Source organism: Dromiciops gliroides, chromosome 1 (assembly GCF_019393635.1).
Source record: "Dromiciops gliroides isolate mDroGli1 chromosome 1, mDroGli1.pri, whole genome shotgun sequence".
NCBI classification, from domain to species: Eukaryota; Metazoa; Chordata; class Mammalia; order Microbiotheria; family Microbiotheriidae; genus Dromiciops; species Dromiciops gliroides.
The window spans coordinates 670552414-670570190 of NC_057861.1; the positions used below are offsets into that span (position 1 = coordinate 670552414).

General features: G+C 48.5%; 1 protein-coding gene across 1 annotated transcript in view; it reads left to right on the forward strand.

Annotated features, from left to right (window-relative positions):
- The window catches only part of WNT3A (Wnt family member 3A), a 98168-nt gene extending 94585 nt beyond the window's left edge, over positions 1–3583 (forward strand). The window contains exon 4 of the mRNA XM_043979464.1: positions 3104–3583. Within this exon, the coding sequence (XP_043835399.1) occupies positions 3104–3583 (480 nt within the window). The remainder of the gene's footprint in view (positions 1–3103) is intronic.
- Positions 3584–17777: the final 14194 nt, after the last annotated feature.

Consider the following 17777-nt stretch of genomic DNA (forward strand, 5'->3'; position numbering starts at 1 on the left):
AGATTTGAGTGACAGGAAGATTTTGGAAACTGTGGCCCCACCCTCCACTCACCAAAGTTCTCTTTAGGAAGTCCCCTCCCTTGAATCTAACTAGCTTTGGGATTCCCATCCCAAGCCCAGACAGAGGGAGGGACCTGACTCTGGTCTCTCCCTGCATTGGTCCTCACTCCCTCCTTAGCAAACTGAGTCTCAGAGAGGTTATTTTGACTTGTCCAGAGTCAAAGAGCCAAATAAATCCCTGGGTGGGCTCTTAAAGGATTAATAAATCAAATCATTGTCTTCATTGAGCACTTGCCCTTTATCCAGCTATATTATAATGGGGAAGGAGAAGAATAGAGAAAGCAGAAGGGTAGCCCCCAGTCTAGTTGGGAAGCCATGCCCATCCACCCATAAAACAGAAAATGGTATGAGTGTGTATCAGCAAGGTTGGGATTACTTAGCCACTTAGTGTGATGGGGGCTCAGGTGAGGGAAAGAGCCCCATGGACTCCTGAAGTAGTCAATGAAGGGGCAACTAGATGTCGAAGTGGATAGAGCACCGGCCCTGGAGTCAGGAGAACCTGAGTTCAAATCCAGTCTCAGACACTTAACACTTACTAGCTGTGTGACCCTGGGCAAGTCACTTAACCCCAATTGCCTCACAAAAAAAAAGTAGTCAATAAAGACTTCCCTGAGGCAGGTGGACTATGGAGAGATTTGTCACCCTCCCCTCCCCTCCCCTCCATCCTAACAGAGCAAGAACAGGTGCCCGATTCAACAAACAGTTATTAAGAGCTTGTCTGTGTATAAACTACTGTGCTGGGCCCTGAAGAACACAGAAGGGTGAAATAAGGCTCCATCTCACTGTCTGGGACCTGTCATCTAGTAAGAGAGAGTCAAGGTGTAGCCTGGAAGGGAAGCAATCCTACGTCCAAGTGTAGGCTCATAAGGTCATTGAGTTAGAGCTGAAAGGCATCATAGAAGTCATGGAGTCCACTCATCCCCAGTGAGATAGATAAATAGAGATAGATCAAGTTACTTGCCCAAAGTCATACAGGGAGTGACAGAGCCAGGCTCTGATATCCTACCACCAGTACCCTGGTCCTCTGGTTTCAAATCATGAGCCCTTTCTACTGAGCTTAATTGCACAGAAGAAGAAAATAAGGCCCAGGTAGGTAAAGAAATTTGGGATCATAGGATTTAGAACAGAAAGGGTCCTTAGGAATGATTGAGACCAGCATTCCTCCCCACCCCCTCACACTGTTTAGCTGTTAAGTGTTTTTCCCACAATAACACAAACCAGCAAGTGGCTGAGCCAGGATTTGAACCCAGGTCTTCTGACTCCAAATATAACCCTCATTATATTCTACCATGCTGTCACAGTCATGCCTAAGCTTGAAGGGTGTGCACACATCGAAGGGTGTGCAGGGCTATGGAGGCATTCAAAGCTGTATGGGCAAAGCCACCGAGACGGGAAAGTTTGAGATGTGTTTATGAATTGTTGGATCTGCATGAACTCACTAGAGGCAGGGTGATAGAAAGGGCAAAAATGATAGATTGGGAGAATACTTGTATAACTTACAAACTTTTGGGCCTCAGTTTGCTTATCTCTCAAATGGGGGAAGAGAGGCGAGGGGAGGGAATTAAACTAGACAGCCTTTGAGGTACTTTCTATTAAGTCCATGATTCCTATGACTTACCCAGTTTAACTGAGTCATAGAGTATATAAAGGAAGAGACTGGAAGAATCAGTCGAGACCAGGCTGGGATCTTGAATGCCAAGTTAAGGAGTTTAGACTTTATCCTTTGGACAAATGAGAACCTCAAAAGGTTTATAATCCTAGGAGTATGCTGAGAGTTGTGCTTGATAAAGATTCATCTGGCAGTGTGTGAAGGATAGACCAAATGGGGAGGCACTAAAGGCAAGGAGACCAATTGGGAGGCTGGTGCAATAGACCAGGTGAGAGATATAGAGGTCGTGAGCTAGCCCGGGGGCCAGAGGGAGGGAGAAAAGGAGGCAGCGATCTAGAATATGCCACAGGGCTAAAAGCAGGTGACAGCTTGGCTGTTGTGTGGTGAGAGAAGGAAGAGTCAAAGGTGATTCTGAGGTGTCTCCAGGAGGGGAACAGGGAAACAAATTGCAAGGGGCTGAAAGGTGAGTGGGTGTCAAAGATGGAGAGGCAGCAAGTATCAACAGCACTTTCTAAGAGTTTACTGGTGAAAGGGAGGAGGATACAGCAATAGCTTCAGGGAATATCAGGGTCAAGGGAAAGAAAGGGAAAACCTGAGTATGTCTGCAGACAGCGGTGAATGAGCCAATAGAATGGGAAAGATGGAAAATCCAAGTCCCTGCAGGCCCAGAGAAGAGGAAAGGGGCTTAAAATAAAACAGCCCGGATTGTGGTCAGACTTAAGAAAAAATGTTCCCACTGTCAGGAAGCTCTATCCCTGGAATAGAGTGCCAGGCAGAGTGGGGAGAACACAAACAAAGTCAAGGGAGTGGAGAAAAAGAATTGGAAGGGAAAGATGGATACTAGGCTAACCGGTGGAAGGGAGCCTCCCGATCACCCTATCTAGTACAGCCCCTTCTTTTGACGAAGGAAAAAACTAAGGCCCAGGGAGTGCCTTGCCCAAGGTAGTGACATAAAGCCAGGATTCCAAGGCCGGTGGATCTTCTAGCCCCAGTCCGGCCCTCTTTCCATTGGTTTGAAAGTCTCAGACACCCACAACTTTCCTTGTACATCCGGTACACATCCCAACCCCCGCTGGGATCATTTTGCCACCACCAACATAATCAAGGCAGAGACAGAAAGAGGCCTGACTGGACTCAGACAGGTTCAAATCCTCACTCTTCTATTTACTACTTGTGTGACCCTGACCAATTCACTTCCCCCTGGACCTCAGTTTACCCATCTGCAAGATGAGAGGGTTGAATTCAATGGTCTCTTGGTTCCCTTGCAGCTCTAAGTCTATGATCCTGTCATCTTTAAGGTCCCTTCCCCGATCTGAGTCCCAATACCCTGTGTCTCTCCTGCTCTCCCACCCCAGCCCAGCCCAGCCCACCCCCACTAACACGCGCAGACACGCGCGGAGCTGGGCTGCCACTGACGTCCTCCCTCCCTTCCAGGCCATCATTGACCACATGCACTTGAAGTGCAAATGTCACGGGCTATCGGGCAGCTGCGAGGTGAAGACCTGCTGGTGGTCGCAGCCCGACTTCCGGGCGGTGGGCGACTACCTGAAGGACAAATACGACAGCGCCTCGGAGATGGTGGTGGAGAAGCACCGCGAGTCGCGGGGCTGGGTGGAGACGCTGCGGCCCCGCTACAATTACTTCAAGGCGCCCACGGACCGGGACCTGGTCTACTACGAGAACTCGCCCAACTTCTGCGAACCCAACCCCGAGACCGGCTCGTTCGGCACCCGGGACCGCGCGTGCAACGTCACCTCGCACGGCATCGACGGCTGCGACCTGCTCTGCTGCGGCCGCGGCCACAACACCAGGACGGAGAAGCGCCGGGAGAAGTGTCATTGTGTCTTTCATTGGTGTTGCTACGTCAGCTGCCAGGAGTGCACGCGGGTCTACGACGTCCATACGTGCAAATAGGGCCGGCCTGGCGCGGGGAGCGGGCCGGGGGCGGGCCGCCTTCCCCCACCCCGGAGAAGACCGACTGGAGGATGCTCCTGGTCCTCGGTCCCGCCCGCCCTCCCGCCCCTCCCCACCCCAGGGCCCTAAAGAGGAAGAGGTCATAGGATTTAGAGCCGGACGGGACCTCGGACAACGTGCCGTCCAACAACCTCATTTTACAGAGGCCCAGAGAGGGGAGGTTCACACAGATGGCAAAGGGACAGATCTGGGATTCAAAACCATCTCTTCTGACTCTGTCAAGCAGCTGTTTTTGCGGGGCCACACTCTCTGTATTATCAAATCAGGCATGAGGGCACTCCGGAGTCTTGTTGTTGTTGTTGTTGTTGCTGTTGGGGATGGGGGCGGGGGGCATTCTGGACTGTGTCCTGCTGTGGAAACTCCCCTCCACCCGTGCAGCTCAGCAACTCATCTGCAACTTATAGTCTTAGAGAGCTGCCTGGGGGCCCCGCCGAGAGGCGATGTCACACTGAAAAGTATCAAGCTACACAAACGCAAGGTCCTGATATTATAGGATCCTTCCTAGGAAAAAAGTAGGATCATAGGGTTTAGAGCTGGAGGGGACCTGAGGGACCATCCCGACCAAGCCCCTCGTGTTCCAGAGGAGGAAAATGAGGCCAGAGAAAGGAAGTGACTCGCTCAAAGTCACACAGCCAATAAGTAGTAGAGGTGAGGACTTCAACCTGGGCCCTCTAACTCAAAATCCAATCTCCTGGCTTTCTTCAGGAGCTGGGGGAAAGAAAGAAAAGAAGGTGGGTCTTGGTGGACTAGTCTACTAAAGGGGGTGAGGGACAGGATCCTGTGGGACTTCCCCAGAGAAGCTTGCCCTACTCGCTTATCACTGTGGTTTCTACCCCTCCATCTCTGATGAGATCAAAGTTCCCAAGGGTTTAGGAATAGGATCTCTTCTGCAGATTGGGGTGGGGGTGGAGGGTGATACTAAGAAGGTTGTTTCTGCCCAAGGTCCTTGCCCACCAAGTCATATCCCTTTCCAATTTGTTCTGCTTGTCCCCAGATATCAGAATTTGGGGGGAGGGGGGCAGAGGGGCAGGAGAAGGAGTGTGGAGAGAATTGCAAGAAAGGCAGATTCCACCTCAATATAAGGGGAAATTTCCTAATCATTAGAACTGTCCAAAAGGGGAATGGCCTACCTCTATGGAAGTCTCCAATGGATGACTACTTGTCCGATGTTATGGAGGGCAATCAATCCTGTTCACATAGGAGTCAGATGACTTGGAATGCCTCTTCCAGCTCTGGTACCTTATGAGTGGCCAAGAGGGTTGGGCTGGGGTGAAGATGTCAACTTGAATGCATCTTTTGTAACAGTTGGGAGAAAGAGTCCCGAAGCATGGGGTGTCCTGAAGCCACAGTGGGGGGATCACTTGTTGGGGCTATGGTAAAGAAAGTGCCTGTTTCGAGTTGCTGCTGGACCAGATGTCCTCTGAGGCACCTAAAAGCTCTAAGATGCCAACCCTGAGGTGCTGTCATCCCAAAGCAAGACCCTGACAGAAGTGTGGATCCTCTGGGATCCCAATCCACCCCAGCTCCACAGTGGGATCACCAGAAGAAACCACAAGCTTTCAGCCACATTCAGACTAGTTCCCAGAAGCACCACGAGTCTAGAGACTTATGATCCTCAGCTGGTCAAGGAGTCATACCAGCTGGCTCATAAAACTGCATCTTCATTCATTTCCACCAGAACACAGTGTGTCTAAATTGATGTGCACATGTGTGCCCACTGGATGTCTTCCTTGATCTCTTTGCCATTTGGAGAGGTAGGGGGAGGTTTCCTCTGTAGTCACTGGAGCATGCCCATCAAAACAAGATTTCTGTTATGTCTTTCTGGGATATGGAATTCTGATTTCTTAGCTATTTATTGACCACCTTCAAGAGTCAAGAGATGGCTCTCCTAAAAACAAATGGAAATTGAACCCCTAGGGTTGGCACAGGCCCTCCTTAGTCATACCTAGTTTTCCCCAAAAGAAATATAACCCACAAGTAGCTACCAAGGTTGATAGGGTCGAGGGAATTGTTTCTCCTATTCTAGCTTTCTCTGTACCCCAACTTTGAGGACCTTATACCCACTCATTCCATGGTTACATAGAATGCTTCAGGGTCCTTCCACTTTCCCTACCCCAGGTACTTTTCCCCAACTTCCCCAGTGCCATCTCCAAAGAGAAGAAAAGGAGGAGAACTTGGCCAATTGAATATTTGCCTCAAAGTCATTGACTTGGGACCATGCGATCTCCTTCCAATTCAATATTCAGGCATCCTCATTAAAGGCAGATTTGATGTGAGCAAGGGTCTCCCTCCTCTTCCCATCCCCTAAAACAACTTGATGGGCTGCATTCAGCGTGGGGAGTCACCAAGCAAGGACCTCTGAGACCGAGTTATTATTCTTCCCATTCTGCAGTAGTTCTTCCATGCCTCCATCATCCCTCACCACCTCCATTTTCTTTCTCGGACAGGTCATTAGACTCAGTGGGATAGTCTGAAAGTCAAGCCTATCATGGTTCCTGGGGGATGGGGAGGAAGCTTTTGCATGTGTGCATGTGCGTACATGTCTAGATGTCCCAGTTCTTTCATTTCTTCTCTTCCTTCTCTACTTTGATCCTGGCCTTGAAACAAATTCCCTGAAACCTCGACCTGACCATGCAGAGGCTGGGGCAAAGCCATCTGGTGTGTGGGTGATTTGTGAAGTTTGATTCTCTGAGTGACGTTTCCCTTCCTGGTTCTTCATATGGAAAATGGAGCTAATGCCAAATTGGGTCTTTTCTTCAAGGCCTCAGTTTCCCCTGGTTTTCCGTTCTGCCCTTGCACTCCCATCACTGATAAATGTGAAACTGGTTCTTAAGACTTCCAGCTCTCTAGCTGGGACCCTGGCCCTCCATGGTCAGGAACGGGGGCCAGGGTGGGACTGGTAGGACACATGCAGTTTGCAAAGAGAAAAATTTGCAGGCAATTGAGGGAGGGTGACATAAATTCCTCTTCCTTTTTTAATTTTAAACTTTTATTTTAAATGCTGCTATATCCACCATACACTGGAGCTAGACAAACAGACAAAATTTATTTTTTTCTTTTCTTTCTATGAAAGAAATTGTTTTAGACTTAGCTTTAGGAAATTTTTAAAAGAAAAAAAAAGAAATGTGAAGTTGTATGTTCAATTCCCAAGGTTCCAGGAGCCTGGGTCCAGGATCTCCCTGGAATGTGACAAACGGTGCTCAGGGAATCCCTGGATGTCATCTGATAGAACTTCTGGGAGAGGGTGGGGCCTTCTGAGCCTTGGCAATACTTGTGATCATTGGCTCACTACTGTGTGTGAGAGGACACAGCAACGTCTGAGAAGAGGACATGGGCGGGCTTCTAAGCCCCCAAGCTCTGTGGTCCTTAGCTCCCCCAGTGTGGGGAGAGAAAAATCAAGGCCATTAATTCTCTGCCCCACCCTCCCATTCCTGAACCTCTGGAATCTGACATAATAGCAGGGGAGGGAGCCCCTATCACTGAGAAGAGCATGGCTCTGGGAACCAATACAGAAAGGGGATGGGATAAGGTGAACTGGGTTCTCACATTTGCTATCCAGCTACTAGAAAAGTCTTCCTTAAGCCCTTCTGCAAGTCCAGAGATTCTGGATCTTGTACATTTTCCTATCCAGTTCGAATCTTGCCCTTAATTATCTCCGGGGGGTCTAAGACCATGGGAAGCCAGCAGAGCATTGTAGACTGGAATGGGAGTCAATAAACTTGGGTTCTATTATTCACCCCACTGTAATACCTCCTGCCTTTCTATGTGACCTGGCCCTCTATGATATGGGGAGCTTCATCCTTGCCCCTCTGGGCTTCTTGGAGCTGGTGGTGCTATGCAAGATGAGACTTGGAGTTAAAAATACCTTTAGTAATTCAGCAAGTGTTCTGCTGCTGCTGGTTCATGCCATATCAATGTTGGGATGTCCCCATGCAATGGGATAACTAAGGGAAGTAATGAGCTTCCTACCCCGTGAAATCCGCAAGCAGAGATAGGATGACCAGAAATGTTGTAGAGGGGAAACCAGTAAGATCATATTACCTCTGAGGTCCTTTTCAACTCTGAGATTCAATAAGACGATATATTCCAAATGGTTTGGCTGAGATGGCCGAGATACCTGATAAGAAATGAGAAATCTGCCAAGTTCCCCTTCCTGGTGAGTGCTCCTTTGCTCAAAGGGGACCCTCCTCTGGAGGGAGGATCTATCGACACCTTCTGCATCCCCAGCCTCTTGTCTTGGTTCAGCCACATCTCTCCCTTCCCTGGGAACTTTGGGCCCTGAGATCTTCTGTTCCATTGGCCTAGATTTTCAGGGCAGCCTCTGGGCTTATGGGAGAGAAGCCTGATTCCTTGTCTCATACATACTCCTCATTGTCCCTTCCCTAAAGTTCACAAGGGGACTCAAAGTTGGTTTGATGTTTTCCTTGACTCCGGCCAGGACCTTGTTAGTTTCTTCTGGGTGACAGGAAGTCATGGACATGGCCAACCCAGGAGTCACTGTTAGCTCTTCCCAGGGCCTCCTTCTAGCCATTTCCATCTCAATTGCCCAGGCCCTAACCACCCAGAGAATCTTCTGTCTCCTCCCTTTCCCTACATTAGAGATTATAATAATTCCTATTTCTATAGCACTTTAAGGCTTGCCAAGGACTTTCCTCAGAATGACCAACCCCATAAAGTGGGCGAGGCAAAGAGTGTCATCTCCAATTTATAGATGAGGAAACTAAAGATCAGAGAGAGGGAATCGATTGGCTCACACTATTACTAAGTGGCTGAACAGGGGTTTAAACCCGGTGTCTTCTGACTCTGAGTCTCATGTGCTTATAGTGATACCCCACTTAGCAAATGTCAGAGCTGAAAAGGTTCCCCAGAGGTCATCTGGTCCAACCCCTTCATTTTACAGAAGAAGAAAATGAGTCACAGAGAGGGAAAGCATATCACCTAGGTCACATAGCCAGTCAGTGGTAGACCTGGGTCTTGGCCCCATATCTCCTGACTCCCAACCCAGGGTGATTCTTACACCAAAGTCTCTCCCTTAGCAGACAGGACTGTTGTTGTGAACTGGGCTCCATCTACTGCTCTTTCTCTATGTCTACAAGTACTACACTCTCCAAGTTTCCCCCAGCCCCTCTGCCTCATCCAACCTGGTATCCCCTGGTTTCTGTACCCATCGGTCATTTCTTCTGTTTGTGGCTTTTTGTTCTTACAATTATTTATTTGACAGACAAGTGTCTTCTGTATTAGGGAGAGTTTATATTTGCAGGAGGTGGTGGAAAACCAAGAGGAAGGGGAAAGACTTCCCTGTCCTCTAAGGCTTTTCTCACCACCACCACTCGCCCACCAGGACATCGGTGATGGACTGGGTCTCTTAAGGCCACAGCAAGTTGTTAGATGTGTTAACTTTATAATGATAATAAAAAAACCATGTGTTAATGTTCAAATACATGTGACTTTGTCGCTGCTCCTTTTCAAAGTCTGAAGGTCAAAACTAGGAATCCATTCCCCCCACAACTGAATTCCAAATCTTAGGAGATGGAGAGATGGAGAGGTCTTTGGGAATCATTTAGTCGTCTTTTTTTTTTTAACAGAAGAAAAGACTAAGTCTGAGAGAGGGAAACTATTTTCCTAAGGTCCTAGGCTAATAAGTGGCAAAACTAGAGATTAGACCATAGGAATTAGCCCTGGAGGCAGGCAGACAGGCAGGTAGGCAACAAGCATTTATTAAGGGTTCCCTACAGGTCAAGCACTGTGATGAGTTCTGGGGATCCAATTACAAGCAGAAAGAAGGCGTCTGCCCTCCAGAAGCTTACATTTAAATTGGAGAAGTCAGGGATAGGGCAGATATGAAGGTGAGGGGATCAGGGGAGGCTTGGGACTGAAGTCTGGGCAGTCAGAAGTACAGCTTGGGAGGAAAGGGAAGGTTGAATGGCCTGTTCCATCCACCCCACAACCCACCAAAAAAAAAAATGGAGGAACTCACTCATGGGAGGGGACCTTTGTGGCCCAGGGATGCTCCAGGGTGAGAAGGCCCCAGATCCTGAAGGGTTACAGGATGAGATTGGCAAATGAAGCCCAGTAAGTAGGAGGATGGGAAGTGGGAGATTTCAGAGGTCATCTAGTTCAGTAGTGTCTTACTCAAAATAGGAAACATCCCTGGGCTGTATAGTGACTTAGAAAACCACAAATTAACAGTATCTATGTTGTAGTTTAAAATTTTTAATGTATTTTAAATTTCTCATTATTAAAATGGATTTTACATTTTTAAAATGTATTTTGTTAATCTGGGTTCAGGCTGCACTAGGGGTTGGGGCAGCTAGTTTGACATCTCTGATCTAGTCCAATGCTCCCATTTTGCAGGGGAAGAAACTGAGGCCCAGAAAGATTAAACAAATCTGCCCAAGGTCAGAAAGGGAGTAAGAATCAGGGTAGGGATTCAAATCCAGGTTCTCTATTCCAAAAACCAGTGAACTTTATCTTGTAAATCAACTAGGATCCTGAGATTTAGAGATGGAAAGGACCTTAGGGAAATTTCATTCTAGCATCTATATCCACTCCCCCCTCCCAGGGACCACCCATCATTCTATAGAAAAGAGAGAATAACTTACCCAAAGGTCCCACAGCTAGAGAAGAAAGTGCAATGCCTGGCTCTGGGAAGCTCCCAGTTTTTATTCAGTTCCTGTAATTGTACTAAACACTGCTGATACAAAGACAAAAATGAAACAGTTCTCTGCCCACTCAGGGAGCTTACGCTCTGCTGGGAGACAGCTGCAAGGTAAACAGACAGGTAAATACAAATTTTATACAAAATAAACACAAGTTTAATTGGGAAGGGAGGAGGAGGATGGGGAAATTTCTCTCTAGGAGGGGGCTATTGAGCTCAACATTGAAAAAAAGACAGGAATTCCAAGAGGTAGAGGTAGGGATGAAGAGAATTCTAGGCATGGGGGAAGAGTCTAAATGGGGAGGGAGGGGAGACAAAAGGAACTGCACAGGAAGCAGGAAGATAGCGGAGGGAAAGACAGGTTTGAATAAGTGTCTAAATGAGCAGGCATAGCTTGGAGGGTCACTGGAATTGAAAAGGAGGAGTCCAGGTGTATGCATTCTCACTCAAGGTCACCCCCAGGACCCGGGGGGTAAAGGGGGACCCTACGGAACCAGGGAAGTGACAAATATTTTTTCTCACATGTACTTTGGTGAACTGAACCACATCAGTCAACCACTACAAAAGCCTTTATTACCTCCTCTCTCTGGCCTGAAGCAGGAGCAAGGGAGTCAAGAGCTGGGCTCTGTCTTCAGTGGCAGCGTTTTCATGCATTGTTTCTTTTTTTTTTTGGTGAGGCAAGACTGGGGTTAAGTGACTTGCCCAGGGTCAAACAGCTAGTAAGTGGTTTAAGATGTCTGAGGCCGATTTGAACTCAGGGTACTCCTGACTCCAGGGACGGTGTTCTATCCACTGTGCTACCTAGCTGCCCCCATGCATGTTTCTTGTCATGATGGTGAAGGCTGAGGAAGGAAAAGTCATCTCTAGCTAGGAGACTCAGAGACCGAGTCCCAGAGGAGAGAGCATCCAGTGGGATTTCAAAAGGGGGAAACAACATTGTCAGGAGGGGTAGAGGAATGTCATGAGCAAAGTCTCAGAATCAGGGAACGACCAGATGTGTGGGTACAACCAGTAGCCGAATTTGACTCACGCATTCATTTGAGGAAGAGAAAGAGAAGTGTTGGGAAGACAGATGGTGGAGGGGCCTTGAATGCCTTGTTAACAAGTACCTTGAGAGAGCTCAACTGGTCTTGAACAAGCACCTTAGATGGCTCGTTTGGTTCAGGATGATGGATTAGTAGGGTGCTTCACAATGATTCAGAGAAGGCCCTGGATGGAGAAAGGGCCTCCAAGGTGGGTTGACAGATGGGTGACAGGGATTAAGAAGGTTTAGAGCAGGGCTAAGGACCCAACGAGTCATGGCTAAGAGTGAACCAAATGTCTCCTCACACATGAGTTGTTGTTTGTCCTTCATTCTTCAAAGAGGACCATGACATTGGGATGATGTCATGACTTGCACTGAATTGGATTTAGAGTGAGGGAGGTTGGCTTGCTCTCACTCTCTCCTCTATAGTCATATGGGGTCCAGTGGCAAGATATACGCTGGATATGGCATGTTTTTAAGGAAATTGAGGTTAAAGTGACTTGCCCAGGGTCACACATCTAGTGTCTGAGGTGAGATTAAAACTCAGGTCCTCTTGACTCCAGGGTTAGTGCTTTTTTATCCACTACACATAGCCTAGGAACCCAACCTTGATTTCCTCTTGGCAAGAAGATCATTGGAAATACTCTTTTCTTTCCTACCTGCCTATCTAACCCTTCTAGAATTAGAGACCGCAGCAGATCCTGAAGGAACTTTTAAAACAGAATGGGGGGGGGGGCAACTAGGTGGCGCAGTGGATAAAGCACTGGTCCTGGATTCAGGAGTACCTGAGTTCAAATCCAGCCTCAGACACTTAACACTTACTAGCTGTGTGACCCTGGGCAGTCACTTAACCCCCATTGCCCCGCCAAAAAAATAAATAAATAAAACAGAATGTGGGAGCTGGAAATGCTGCGTTACCACAGGGTCCATGGTATTTGTTGAATGGATGAATAAGTGAATGAATAAATGAATGAATGATCTCCTCACCCTGGATTCCAGTGCTCTTTCCACTGGAAAAACATACAGAGAGAAAGCAACTGCATCATACTTAGCTGCCTCTGGCCCTCCTTCCAACCTCTCCTTTCCTTCCTTTCTAGTTGTTCTTAAGGTTCTGAATTTCCAGCCCCCTGTCCTGAAGCCAGCTGGCAAGGCCTTGGAAGAGGGCCTAGAAGAAGTGTGAAGAGGGTAGAGAGAGAAAGGGGGTGGGAAACAGATGAATGAAATTGGCTGTGCCCAGTGGCCCCTGTGCAGCCAGGGTGGATTAAAGGACAGACAGAAGAGCTTGGGGAGGGTGGGGGGGGCGCTCTCCCAATCTTCTTAGGCTCCTCTCCATGTCTATAAGAAGGAAAATCAAGTCTATTTACAAAGCTGACCTGATTCTAGATCTCTCCTTAGGACGAAGAGGAACAAAATGGAGAGAGATGGTCGGTGCCAGCTGCATTCCCTGACTCTGCCCCTGTTCCCTGGATCTTGAGGGATGGAGGTGGCAGTGGGCAGAGAAAGGTCAATGAGGGCACTACTGGCATGGATCCTGCTGTTCTTTCCAGGTCACCAGGCCTCAACCCTAGTATCCAAGCTGGAAGAAGAGCTACTTCCTTGGATGAGCCACCCTGATCTGGACCCCTTTTTTCTTCTGCCCTCATGGTCGAGAGTCAGGAGAGGAGTCCCCGATGAGGTACACTGAGGCCTAGAAAAGGGAAGTGGCTTTGCCTAAATTCTCACAGGTAGAGATGGGAAAGTAGGGGTTCACACCCAGATTCTGTGACTCGCGGCGTCCTTTCTGGGGCATCACAGCCTCTCCCAGACAGAAAGCATCTGGTAAGAGAGAGAGGGTCAAGCCAGACCAATTGCAGGCCCCAGAGGCCCAAGCCCCACCTCGGCCCGGAGTCAGGGCAGACTGAGTTCCATTTGCAAGCCAGTTGGCCTCATGGGGACCAGGCCTAGGGGGAGGGGAAGCCGAGGAGAGAGAAAAAAGAAATAAATAATCTCTACCCCTCCTCGGTGGGCGGGGGCCTGATTTAATAGTGTGTTTTCTCTAATGATTAACAAGGAGCCCTTTAATTTGAGAGCTCCCCACGGCAGGGGGACAGGGGTTGGGGGGGGGGTGGCAGGGAGGGGGGGGGGGGGGAGATAAATCGCCTGCAGAAGGGCAGAGCCGGAGAGCCCTGGGAGGGGAGCGAGCCAGCCAGACCAGGCCGAGAGAAGGGCCCTGGCGGGATTAAGGGCCAAGAGAGGGAGGGAGTATTTGTGCCTCGCTAAAGATGGTTTGGGGCTCTATTTGAAAGGGGTTAAGGGGACAAAGCCCCAGGGAAGGGCCGGACAGGCTGGCACCCGGCCCCTGGCGGGGTGCGGGCACAATGCCATCATTATTGCCTACGCCCATTCTCTGGGCGGATTGGCCACCGGCGCGGGGAATCATCAGATTCCTTTAAGGCCCCAGCGGGCAGCCCCGGCGCTTAAGAAAAGGGGAACAAACCCCCGAGGGCCCTGGCGAGCTGGGGAGAAAGGGCCCGGGCCGGTCCCCCCAGGGCCAGGGCACTGGCCCCATTCACCACCAGCACAATGTGCCCTCCTCCCCCCAGCCGAGTGGGCCCCCAACACTCTCAATCTCAATCACACTATTATCCCAGCTGGGGGCTCTGCCCCACCGGGCAAGAGGAGACGGGCTGGGAGGGGGGCACCGGGGAAAGGGGCAGACAATGGGATGGGGGAGCAACCTCCCCTACTTTTTCTGGTTGGAAGCATCCAATTCAGGCCCGGAGCCTGCCTCCTGATCTCAACTCCCAGACAGGCAGGCATCCCACACACATATGCACGCACATCCATATATACAGGGCATACAGATACACCCAAATGTGCACACGCACGCGATATTTGGACACAGAGGCACACAGTACACACAACTACACACAAACATAGCATGCACTCACATGTATGAAACTACACAGGACATGCACACAGACACACAAATGTATACATGCACACGGGTGAAGCCCATATCCGTAAAAATGCATTGTGCACATTCCCCAGAGACATGCAAGACATGAATATACCCATGTGTGCATAGGGACTGTGTTATTTGCCTTTCTTTGCATCACCAATGCTCAGCTCAGCACCTGACAGATACATAGCAAGCACTCACATGTTTGCTGACTGACTGACAGACACAAATGTATGCCCATTCCTCACAAACAAGCCCCCTCTCACACAGTAACCGCCTCTGGGATGGGGTCCACCACCTGGCAGGGGGAGGGGACAAACTGACAACTAAGATGGGGATGCTGGAGGCAGGTTGAGGGGAGGGTTTGTGGAAAGCCATGGGTAGAATTGGGAAGTGTATTCCTCCAGGATCTCTGGGTGACTGCCCAGAAGTCTCAGTGGGCAGGCGATCCTCGGAAAAATTTGAACAGCCTCCCCCACCTCCTTCCAAAGCTCTCTCATGCTCCAGATTTAGGGGAGACTAAGGACTGCCAGGGGAGACAGAGAGGGGCTGTGAGAACATTTCATCTTCCCATCTGAATGCCCATGTACCAAGGCAGGCAGAGGCATGAGTACACACACATACCCGTACACATATAGACATAATATGTGCCTGCACTGTGGAATCACAGAATCTAAGCCCTGGGAGCAGCCTTAGTCCAACCTACATCTTATCAGAAAGCCCTTCCATAGCATCTCTGAAAAATACTCCTTCAGCCTCTGAAGACTTTCAGTACTGGGGGACTTAATACAATTCCACCTTTCAATAGTTCAAATTGTTTTTTAAATATTTTCTTATTTCAATAAAAAAATCTACTTCTCTGCAGCTCCCCACCACTACCTCCTTTGCAGTACTCTTCATTAACAGAATCTCCAAATTTCAGAGTTGGAAAGCACTTCAACAACCACCTAGTCCAGGGGCTTTTGTTTTGGGTTTTTTTGTTTGTTTTTTGTGGGGCAATGAGGTTTAAGTGACTTGCCCAGGGTCACACAGCTAGTATGTGTCAAGTGTCTGAGGCCAGATTTGAACTCAGGTCCTCCTGAATCCAGGGCCGGTGCTTTATCCACTGCACCACCGAGCTGCCCCAAGTCCAGGGGCTTTTAATCTGGGCCCATGGACATTCCTCCCAGCAAAGGGTCCATGGAGAAATTTCAGGGGGTCCATGAATTTGGATGGGAAAAAAAGACATCAAAATAATTGGTTTCCTTTGTAAACAATCCTATGTATTTTATCTTCTGGCATTATTTGGAATTTTTTGGAGAATCCTATGTATTTTATTCAATTCATTTAAAAACACTGTTCTGGAAGGGATCCAAGGGTTTCACCAGACTACCAAAGGAGTCAGTGACACACACAAAAGTTAGGAGACCTTGCCTAGTCCAACTCGTGCTACAATAAGGATCTGCCCTCCCACTCCCACTCCCCCCCTCACCCCTGTCCGGGCCACATACCAGCAAGTGGTTCCTCATTCTTGGCTTAAACACTTCCATGGGAAGGAGCTCCTATTCAGTCCAGTCCGCTTCTGGGCAGTTCTCACTCTTAGGAAGTCCTTCCTTCCATCCAGGTCTCCTTTCTTCCTTCCTCCTTCCGTCCCTCCCTCCCTTCTTTTCTTGCTTCCTTCCTTCCTTCCTTCCTTTTTTCTTTTCTTCCACCCTTCTTTCCTTCCTTCCATCCATCCTTCCTCCCTCCCTCTCTCCCTCCCTTTCTTCCTTTTTTGCCTCCCTTCCTTGCTTCCTCTCTTCCCTCCTTCTTTTCCTTTCCTTTCCTTTCTTCCTTCCCTCAAGCTTAAAATGCCTCTTAGCAACTTCCACCCATCACTTTTCATTGTCCTCTGGGACCAAGAAAGACAATCCCTCTCCCTTAGGACAGTTCTTCAAGTACTTAAAGAGAACCATCATGTCACCCTTGGGTCTTCTCTTCTCCAGGTTAAACCGAACCCAACCTAATGTGGCACAAAGGTCATGATATAGCTTTTATGCTACCCTGGTCTCCTTTGTCTGGATATTCTTCAACACACACTCCGAATAGAATTATAATTCTAAAAATATTATATAAATAAAAAATGATGTGATATAATACAACATAGTGTTAACAGGTTTTATATATGATATAACCATGTAATATAATAAACATAACAATGTAACTATGTAATATAATCATGTAATTACAATGACATGGCTTGTTTCTACCCCTACTCCTACCCCTACACACACACACACACACACACACACACACACACACACACACACACCCCTCTCCTTTTAATTTTGAGGAAGGCATCCCCCTGAGAAGTCATATTCTGGTTGGCTAACTTGCAGTCCTGTGACCTCCGATTTGCCTCCTTGCCTCCAGTTCATCTTGCTAATTGGCTGCACTTTATGTATTAGAGGCTGCTTGCTCCTTTCTTGGCTCCCTCTATTTTGTCTCTTGTGGATTTCTGAGCAATGAAAAAGCTGTTTGTTCTTCCTACATTATACCTATTCCCTGTGGTGTCTAGTGTAATGGATATACTGAGGTAGTCTTCTCTGTCCCCCCTCCTTATTATTTTAATGCCCTTTTGATTAGACTTGCAAAATACAAAATACCTTGTTAGATGTATTCCATCTCCAGGCAAGAAGTCCATCATTTCTACATTTTAAGCCGTGGTCCAGAAATCAGCATCCCATTCTCATACACCATTTTCTTAACCAGTCCCAATTCTTTTGTCTCCTTTCCCCTCACAGGACCTCAGTTTTCCCATCTGTGAAATGAGGGGATAGGACCAGGTCTCTCAGGTACTTTCCAGCTTTAAATCATTTGATCCAAAGAGTCTTACTCCAACATGAAGTAAGCTGGAACTCCCAGCATGAACCTTGCATTATTCATTCTTCCCTCCAAATGTGATGTGTTTGGCAGGAAGTAGGAGGTCCAGGCCAGAGAAAGTCCCTGGTCCTGGGTTTGGCCATCCCTGAACCTTGCTCTAAGCCTGACCTCACACAACCTTGAACCCTGGCTATATCTATCCCTGAACTTGTCAGAGGGGGGAAGGTTGTTATCAGTGCAGAATCGGGGAAAGTTCCACCCTCTGAAAGCATGCAGAGCAAATCTAAGCCCTGTTCCACACGAGACCATTTCAAACACTTGAAGACAGCTCTCATGCTTGTCCTCCCCCCTCCCCCCAAAGCTGTCTTTTCTTCAGGGTGGACATCCCCAGTTCATTCACCTAATTTTCATAGGGAATGGTCTTTCAACTGGCCACCACCCTTTAGACCTCCAATCTGGCAGTGGCCTACCTAGAATATGGCACCCATGACTGAGCCCAATACCTTAGATGTGGTCAAACCAAGCCAGAGGACAGAGGGAGGGTCTGTCACCTCCTGTGTACAAATACCACCTCTGTCAACAAAGCCTACGATCACTTTAGCTCTTTTGATGGTCATGTTGATGTTGAACATCAGCTTTTCCATGTAGAGCGAGGACTAATAACTGGGGG